General features: G+C 35.2%; 1 protein-coding gene across 2 annotated transcripts in view; it reads right to left on the bottom strand.

Moving 5' to 3' along the window:
* Positions 1 to 5950: 5950 nt before the first annotated feature.
* LOC110020252 (transcription factor bHLH79-like) overlaps positions 5951 to 10224 on the bottom strand; it is a 21329-nt gene continuing 17055 nt past the window's right edge. For both annotated transcript variants that reach the window (XM_020718284.1, XM_020718285.1), the window contains 2 exons: positions 8781 to 8888; positions 5951 to 6666 (listed from right to left, as the gene is read on the bottom strand). In XM_020718284.1, the coding sequence (XP_020573943.1) occupies positions 6370 to 6666; positions 8781 to 8888 (405 nt within the window). In that variant the 3' untranslated portion in view covers positions 5951 to 6369. The remainder of the gene's footprint in view (positions 6667 to 8780; positions 8889 to 10224) is intronic.

Genomic DNA, 10224 nt, shown 5'->3' with positions numbered 1-10224 from the left:
AAACATTGGACTAAAGGAGCTTGGTTTGAACCGACCATTTGATGACCGACCACTAGGTCAAAGTCAATCGACACACGGCGTCAATGAATCCCACCAGCAAGCCACTCTTACGAACCTAGTAGCGTCCAGTCGCAATGGGACGACCAACCGCCTTTGCTTTAGCAAGAACGACCGCCAATCGATTGGTCTCCTAGGCCAACCAAACTCAAACACGTCGACCAACTAATAACCATCATATTCAAATTCAAATTGTAGTGCAAATTCGGAAGTAAATCATGCAAATCTAGTATCAAATCAACACATTAATTGCGTTAAGGGCGACTTCCATAACCATTCTCTCGTTTCTGTAATTGTATGAATACGTCTCTATAAATAGAAGGAAAAAGGATGAATAAAGAGACCATGATCTGCAGACTTTTCCTCGATCTCTCTATTAAGAATTTTCTAATGCTCTCTTCTCTCTCTCCTCCTCCCAGCTCTATCCCTTGAGGTGTGTATTTGTTAAAGACAATTTAGGATCCAAGACTAATAAATTACGATCATTTTTTATCCAACAGGCCAAGTCCTTTTTTGTCTATCTCTACCTTTCTTTACAAAATTTGAATAAAAAATATTGTACTCTCCTAATAGGATCATCATATGATCTACGTTTAATGTGACCAAATCATCTAAATACACCAAAAATATATGCATTTATATACCCATATTTTATACTCATTTTTGGTGATATTGCACTTTAATGGAAGATATTTTTCATATTTTGTCGCAGGTTGCTAATTTTTAGGACTTGGAGCAAAAATGAAGCAAAAAAGATGAAATTTGGAGTCAAAATGGATGATTTCAAAAAATTGTTGAGCGCCGACGATGTCGTTTGACAGAGAAGACAAATTAATTAATTGGCCTCTGGCGCCAGTGTTGGTGTAGACCCGGATTCTAGAAGATTTGACGAATTTGGATGCTTTTTGAAGAGTTTTTGGATGCACTTATTGGAGAACCGACGTTAGGCTCTATATAGGGCTGAAATTGATCAGAAAATATCTCTTTTCGCACGCCTTCTTCGATCTCTCTCGCCAATTCGTCGCCCCAATGCCCCTTTTTGCACCTTTTCACGTTCCTCCTTGCCATTGCACACAATTAGTTAGTTATTTTCTATATAGTTTTGAGTTTGTATGGTAAGTTTAAGTGTGAATTATTCTCTAAGAAGTGTTAGAGAGGAAGAGAAGTGAGAGATTTCTTCTTCTTACATTTCCTAAAAGAGGCTACAAGGAATTTGCTTTGAGAAAGAGTTTTATTATTGCTGTATGAACTTCCTTTTATATAAGAAATTTGTGTTTTGTTGTATCTTTCTCATGAAGTCTGAGGGTCCGTTTGGGGCAGCTTATTTGGTGCGGTGGCGTTTTGAAAACGCACCTGACCTGTTTGGGTAAACTGTGTTTTGGCATCTTATGTGTTTTCAAAACGCCGAAAACAACGTTTCCACACCGCACCTGTCTAGGTGCGGTGACAACTTTTTGGTAACGGTTTGGCTTTTCTAAAAAAATAAAAATTTATAATAGCCACCGTACCTAGCTTATCAGCAGATTATTTTTAATCAGCTTATCAGCAGATTATTCAATAAAGCTGCAGCTGCCCCAAACAGATCCTGAGTAGTTCCCTTTATCTTTCTCTCTACTATGAGATATGGTGAAATGAAGAGATAATTTGGATGCGCCAACGTTAAAATATAAAATAAATTATGATGATTTTTTCAACTCTGCTCTTCATCTACTTTTCGATCTGACCAATTGAATTATTAAAATATGTTATGAAACATATGATCCGGGAAATAGAGTATGAGTTCTACAACAAAGTGAGAATCACATTTAAGTCCATGAAGAAGTATTTCATTCATGGAATTAAGTGCAAATAAATAAGAAAATAAACATTGTTGGGTATAGAATTATTTTGTGTAGAATTGGGGATTTCTAGGGTGACAGACTAAAAATCCCCAATTCGATCTTAGTATTTAAAAACAAAAACGAGCGTTAGCCTTCAGGGGAAGGAAAGTGGGAGCTCTGGAGTGGGAGTCAGTATCCTTCTAGCCTAGCCATAGATTTAGAGACTAAACTTAAAATTAGCCAATGATATTCTATAACACTAAATCAGGATAGAGAATTAAAATTGCTCTTATTTGACACAATACAAATTTATACTATTTATCTCATCTCATTTCACCAAAAACTCATTATAGTGGGAAATATGTTTTTTCATATTAGAAAACTTCATCATATAAACATAGTTTAGTAGTTACTATTTTAAACTTGCATTTAAATTCTGTTAGTAGTTAATAATTTAGCTTTGATAGAATCTTAAACATTCAAAATTAGTGACTTTAATTTCGTTTTTCTTCTGTGAATTTCCTAGTTAATTTATCATTTCAAATTTAAACATTCCTCGTGGGATCGATATTCAAGACTAAAATAGAAAATATTATATTACTTGATAACAATACATATACTTGCGTATAATCCAAACATTAAGTGCTTAACGTTATTATTCATAAAATACCACATCAAGTTTTTGACACCGTTATAAAGCGGAGTCAACTTTATAAATTTTACACAACTATATTTCCGGGATCAGACGACTAAGATGACTTTCTTTAATCTTGTCTGTCATTGGACTCACACCAATCCTTTCATGGGTATATTCGTTTCACACTTTGTTTTTAAGTGTAAAGGCACCCATCCACCAAAGAAATCTATCTTAATAACACTTAGTTTAATGCTTCTCTTTTATAGGCAAATATGTTGCACCACAAAGCATTGCAGATCTCACCATCATATTGTAAAACTTTCCTTTAAGTCTAAGCAGTATTTTTTTTATCACACAATTAGGCCCAGTGCATTCCTCCACGTCAACCATCCAACTTGGATTCTAGTAATAACATCCCCATCTCTAGCACCATCACTTTGAACAATATACTAAAATGTTCACTCATTTTAATGACTAGATCACCCATTATTACAACTGCGCCACTAGAGCTAATACTATTAAAATTACATTCAATGTATTCAATTTTAGATTCACTCGAACAAAAGTTTTAGACTCTAAAGTTGATCTCCATAATTCAAGTTTTTTCTAAAATTTCTCAACCATATCCACCAGAAGGATATCATCAGCAAAAAAAATATACACTAGGGTACATTTTCCTATAAATGACGAGTAAGAACATCTATAACTAAAATAAAAAAAAAATATGAGCTTAAAGCCAATCTCTGATATAATCCAATTGAAATAGGAAAAGGACTCGGTCAATCATCCTTCTGTCTGAACACAACAACTCTTATATACATATATTTAATGACTTGAATATCAAAGCTTCTTTTCTAGAAATCCCCAAAATATTTCTTTTTGTACCTTGTTATATGCTTTTTCTTTATAAAAAAATCATATATAAATTCTCATGTTCTTTTTACTTCTCCATCAAATCTCTCAATAAATATATAACTTCCATAGTAGACTTACCCAACATAAATTCAAACTAACTTTTGAGAAATCTGTCTTGTGTCTTAACCTATGTTCAATTATTCTTTCTCATAATTTTAATGCACTGCACATTAACTTAATTCCTCTATAATTTACATTCTTATGCATCCCCTTTATATGATTTAATTATAAAGATAAGATTAGTTATTTTGAAAGGATAAATTTATAAAAGAAGAATCTCATGATCATATATTTAAAATCATTTAATTACTTTAAGAAGCTTTCCTGCTTAAACTTATGACTCGCTTAAGCTCAAATTTAGATATGTCAGAATTTAAAATTTTTATTTTAAATACCGGCAAAATAAGCTTTTGATTAGGATTAAGGGTCTGTTTCGGGTAGCTGCAGCTTATCCAACTTATGTTGATAAGCAGCTTATCCAACTTATGAACTTATGTTGATAAGCAGCTTATTTATCCAACTTATGTTGATAAGCAGCTTATCTTGATAATTTGCTGATGAATAGCTGATCCGGATAAGCTGACCGACTGTTTGGTTTGTGCATTTGGAAAGCAGCTGATTCTGGATGAATGACCAATCTGCCCGTGATATGGATAAGATGTTTAGATATTTTGTTTGTGCGTTTTGTAAACAACTGATTTAATATGAAGATTGAAGAACATGAAAATACAAAATATTCTTAAAATTAAAGTTCAATTGTTAAGACATGAAAATATAAAATATTTATATCACTTAAATATTTATGATCACATCACAGAAGCACAGTCACATAAACAAAAGTGAAATACACCTTAACACACTAACATGTACTATAATAAGACCCAAGAAAGAAGAAAAAATAACATATTAAAATTACAAGAAAAAAAAAATTATAATGTTGACTTTAAAATGTAGCAGCATATCACGACTTATGCTGCCCGACTCGACACTCCGGAACCCTGAGCGAACCTGTCCGACTGTGATATCGTAGAAATGAAAGAAATCGAATCAGAAGCTGCATTCTTAAATTTTGATGCCGACGAACTCTGAGCAGTGGTCTCAAGTTGAGATAATATAGAAACAGACGTACTGTCGGCCCACCTGAAGAAAGTGCAGTCCTCATGTCCTTGTGCCTACCGTGGGCACCTATAAAATTGCCTCCCGTAGCTATTTGGTTGGCGTGACGTGAGTAGCAAGGTCGGTAGCCCGCACCGGCACATCACATGCCCAGACTTTCCTGAATATCTGGAACACATTGTCCTGCAGTTATGAAAAGAACAACATATCAGTAAAAAAATTGAGGAAATATAAAAAAATATATGTACCGAAATATGGAGGTAACGGTTGTCGAAAAAAAATTTGTGTGGCCATCGAAACTGCTCCACAATAATTTCGATAAAATCAGAACAATTTAACAGTAAAAAACATTTTTTATAGTAGATAGAGCCATATAGTAGCATTTGCTCTATAAATTCAAATGTGAAAGCATGTCCAAAAATAGGATGTTTCAGTCAAATGAAAAAGATTTTCACTTGGAATAGAATATAAGAATTATAAACCAGAAAAGATGTGTACAAAAAAATTTCCTGTGTAATGCCACCAGGAAAACACGGGATAACCGAACCACTGAAACCATAGGTTACTTTGTAATGCCAACAGACGTAACGCCAATAAGATCCCAGTGGTAATGGCTGCACTGGTTACCTAGCAATAACTAGGCCATCCAAAGATGCTGCATCATTACCGTTGGGATTTATTTACATACATCCCAATTTCTATGTAATGCCAACAGAGCAACTGAAACCATATGATACTTTCTGAAAAAGCTAACTTCATAAATCCAAATATTCAAATGAATCAGTAGGTAAGTCGAAGGGAAAAAGAGCATGTCTCAATTTCCAGGTATAAAACAGTAAGCACCCAACATATTGCTATTGCCACTTGCTTAAGCAAGAAAAAAAATTCAGGTTTGGATCATATGCTCACTGGTCAGAACAATTGAAATGTCAAAGTGCAGCAGCAGGTACTTCCTATTTCATCTAAAAACTTTATTTTTACAATCCCACATGTTAACATAAGACCCATAGCAGCCATATATAACATCTTGCACTATAATGAGACCCAACAGACTACATCCCAGATTTATCAACAAATTGTGAAGCACAATTCTTATGTAAACACATGATAACCGAATCAACAACAGGAGAACACAGGATAACCGAACCAACAACAGACAGTTGCAAATTCATAGCATTCATTCATACAACCTCCAGCTCATAATGAGATATTATGAGCTACAAATTCATACATGCAGTTGCTGAAGAAAGAAAAGGTTTAAGCTTTGATTACATGGCCACTGTTGAGAACAATTAAACTTTCTGCATTCACAGCAAATGTCTATCACTTTAACAGATAATAAGATAGATTTCTTAATAAAACAACCGCAAATGCTACACATGCAAATTCTACACATAAATGGTGACAACATTCATTCATATACCTGCAGCTTTCCTTTAAAATTCTCAGCAAATGACAACATTCATTCATATGCCTACAGCTTTCCCCAATAGCTGTAATAACATTCATTCATATACCTAATAACATTCATTCATAATGAGAAACCTGCAGCTCATGAAATGAAATGAGAACCCTGCAGTGCAGCCAAAACATTCATAAAGACAGGAAATATAACCCATATAGGTACCAATCCATTTAAATGATGTATGCAACCTAAAGAGCTTCAGGTTGCTGAAGAAAGGATTAAACCATTTAAATGCTTACTTCCAACAATATGTTTCAGATAAGCATAAAATTTTTTTTCAGAAAGGCTAAGTGCACGACTAGCAGGTAATCCAATTCGAAAAGGAATAAATTATTAATGCCCAGAACAAAATTTGTGATCTAAGCAATTCTCCCTATGGAACCTCTCACAAATGTGGCTCCAACTTTCTTCTTTTCCGCTCTAAGACGCTTTGTCCCACCGGTTGATTGAACATCTGTATGCAGTTGGCTGGGACCTTCTCCAGACTCACCTATGTGCTCGGTTTCCATGTTATGTGTTAAACCGGTAAAGCTCTGGTCAGTTGGGGTGAAAACATGAGTTCCGGTAGCGACAACACCTATGCACATGTCATCCAACTTTTCCTCTAATATTCGATCAATGCCGCTAAGTTTGAATTTTTTGGCTGCCGGCACTACCTGTAATAGAAAAGATAAATTATTAGTAAAAATCTTTAGAAAGATGCAATCAATGCAAAAAACAAATATAGGTATGTATTTACTCCTAACTTCTGAACCCACCATTCATCTTGTGCATCTATTGTCTGTTTAAGTGGATCTCAATCCAATCTTGTTGATCCTCTTTTGAGTTCTTTCCAAATTTTCAAGTTTTTTTTTAATTGACCGCATTTGTTTTTAGTTTCATTCGATCGTAATCCCTTCCGGTCAGTTCCTTGAATTTAAGGGTTAGATTATGCCAACCTTCTTTATTGAAATAGGTGGTCGGCCTATCACCCAACTCGACTTCCCTCACACAGAGATCACAAAATGTCAGGGTGGTCTTTTTATCTCACATGACCGATGATCCAGATTTTTTAGGTTTACTTATTTTGACTGTGAGATAAACAAGCTAACATGAAATTAATGATGTTCAAGAGAAAAACCGTATACACAATGACATTTTTGTGGAAGAGAAAACATAATAATTTTTGTGAAATGAGTCATTTGAACACATATTACACAATAACATAAATGTAATAGTGATCCATGTCGTTATCTAATTTTTGTGGAAATGAAGAAATGCAAGGAAAATTGATAATCACTCCTGTATTATCTCTACATTTCTTTCAAATATTAAAATTGCAATTCATACTTCTAACTGGAAAAGAGAACAATATTGGGAACATATATTATTGGGAACATATATTCATATTGGGAACATATATTCAAGGCAAACTTCTAACCGAGCAAATAGATCTTACATAATTAAAGACTGCAGATAGGGTTGATAAAAACTGCATAAAGATCTTGCACATAATTCTCTAAACTGAGCAAATGATAAAGACTGCATATAGATCTTGCCATATGAGACTGCATATAGATCGACATAAAATTGCATATAGTTCTTGCCATATCAGATATGGATGATGTTTCAAATTTTTAACAACCACAACAAGAAAATGAAATCCCCCACCGAACAACAATAATAAGTCAAAATCAGAGATCAAGCATATGAAACACAATCTTACTGTAGCGTGAAGAGATCAGCGTTGGATCTATATTCCAGAAATATAACAGAGGGAGAAAAAGAGCGAGAACCATTACAAACAATGAAATCACAATCTCGATTCTTCATATGTTTCAGAAAAAAAGTGGATTTAGATTTTCACTATAAATACTCATCTCCCAACAACTGGATCTAGGCTTTTAGCCACTAAAAATATATGAAGAATCAAGATTGTGACACCAAAATTTTCGACAGATGGATCGTCCAGAGCTTTCTCATCGAGTGGGGGAGAGGAGGGAGGAAAAGAGCTCCTTACCTGCCGAACGAATTCGTGTAAGGATGCAGGAGATACGCCTTCGAACGAAAGAGGAAAGTAGGGATGCAGAATGATTCACGAGGGAAACACAGTAAAAGCTTGGAGGCCGAACGCGGATCGCGGGGATAGACCCGCGATCCGCGTGTAATGTAAAATAACAAACGGGGTTTCCATTAACGCGTTTCTAACGTGCAAAACAAACGGTGAGGCTGTGTTTTCAAAACGCTGCCGCACCGATAAACTGCCCCAAATGGGCCCTAAGCTCCAAAAATGTAATTTACATACATACCACCTTACCACTTTATAAGATGGTGGTATTTTTAAATGTAATGAAACATTCATATGGTATAAATTTAAAAAATAAAGTTTCGGTCCTACATATGCACATGTATAAATTTTATACTGAGAAGATGTAACTGATCTAATCTCAACAGTTGCAGAGAAAAAAAAAAGGTGGATGAAACTGGTGAAAAGCAATGGCCCGCATACATTGTCATCAAGTAGGATCCTAAGCAGAAATTGCAATCTCTCTCAGTAATATTTATATAATTATATCCATTAGGGTCAAGAGAAGCGCATTAATTTAATGTACAAAATTAAAGGAATTCTAAAGAAGGCTTGATAATTAAACCATCTTGAAAAAGAATAGATCATTGATATTGTTCAGAATTCAATGATTGCTTCACATGGACTTACTACGAAATGCCAGGATTTTTTAGACAAATCAAAATTCTAAGAAGATTATGTTACTCTCTGAAAAGTAGCACCAACCTGCATGTGAAGCCACTCTGCTGCAGAACCTTGCTCGTGCTCATATTCTCTTGTTGGCTGAGAAGAAAATTCCAATTTTCTGGGAGTCTGATAAGTCTGAGCTCCAAACTGAAAGCAATAAAAGTTTACATTTTTATTACTCTTCAGTTTTAAAGAACGAGTTATTACAATGGCTGAATATAGTTTTCAACCCTGGATTATACAAACATTTTTGAATTCGACCAGTGACCTTCAATCTAACTGTTATAGTCCATGAAAAAGGAACAAAGCATATATTATATTTTATCTATATCTGAATCATATTTTGTTAAGTCAGGATGCATCTCCTAAAGTTAACAAGCTTCGTCACATGATGAGTTATGTAAAGCTGTTTGATTATTTTCTGAAAGAATTAAGCTTTCCATAATTCAATGTAGCATTCAAAAATTATCACATGGTGTAAAATGCAGTCTAACAATATGAGAAGTCATAAATTCATAAAATATGGCTGCTAATCTTTTTGAAAATCACGGCGAAAATATTTGTTCGGTTTTTTGTTAAAAATATGCTTGTCCAATCCTAATAGATTTTTGTTGTGAGATATGTACTTCCTGACATAGAAATGAGACGAAAAAGAACACAAGCAAATAGAGATCGTTTACGTGGTTCGATCCAACTGGATCTACGTCCACGGGAGGGAATCAATCAAATATTTCACTAAGGCAAAAGAAATGAAGAATACATAGCTTATACATAGAGATGAGCCCTCATCTTCCTTCTATGGCCTCCCTCTCAAGCGACACCTTGATACAAGGCTTCAAGATGCTCTCCTCCTCTCTAGCTCTCTAGCTATTCTCTCCTCTTTTGTGGTGGCTTAAGATCTCTTCCCTTTCCTCTCCTAAGCCTCACACCCTTAAGATTTCTTCCCTTGCTCTCCTAAGCCTCATACCCTCTCTATTTATAGAAGCAAGAGAGTGGTAGATGGGAGGTAGGTGAGCGGTAGGTGAGCGGTAGGTGAACGGTTGGTGAGATGTGGTAGGTGAGCGGTACCACATTACAAAAGTGCCCTTTTACCTTAGTTCATTAATTGAGGGTCAAAAATAACAATTCTCCACCTTGACCCTCAATTGAGAAGCTTTGAAGTAAAGATTCCCTCCACCTGGCCCCTGAGAGGCCCTCAGCCCTTGTTTGAGTTTGCTAGGTCCAAACAGTACGTGGACTTAGCAACCACGGTTCTTCCGATAAGAGAGTACAACCCCTTTTTCCTGACTCCTTGTATGACGACACGAGGGCCTTTGGTTACTCTGATGCAGCCATTCTCTGCCTTGAATGAGCATCCTCTTGACTCCAGCGTACCTAAAGAAATCAGATTTCTTTTTAGCACTGGTAAGTACCTGACATTTTTCAGTACTCGTTCAACTCCATCAAACATCCTTATCCTGATTGATCCACTTCCAACAACCCT

This window comes from Phalaenopsis equestris, unplaced genomic scaffold, assembly GCF_001263595.1.
Source record: "Phalaenopsis equestris unplaced genomic scaffold, ASM126359v1 Scaffold000094, whole genome shotgun sequence".
In the NCBI taxonomy this organism is placed as follows: Eukaryota; Viridiplantae; Streptophyta; class Magnoliopsida; order Asparagales; family Orchidaceae; genus Phalaenopsis; species Phalaenopsis equestris.
Note: the sequence above shows the minus strand (reverse complement) of the source record. Positions and strands in the feature narration are given on the sequence as shown.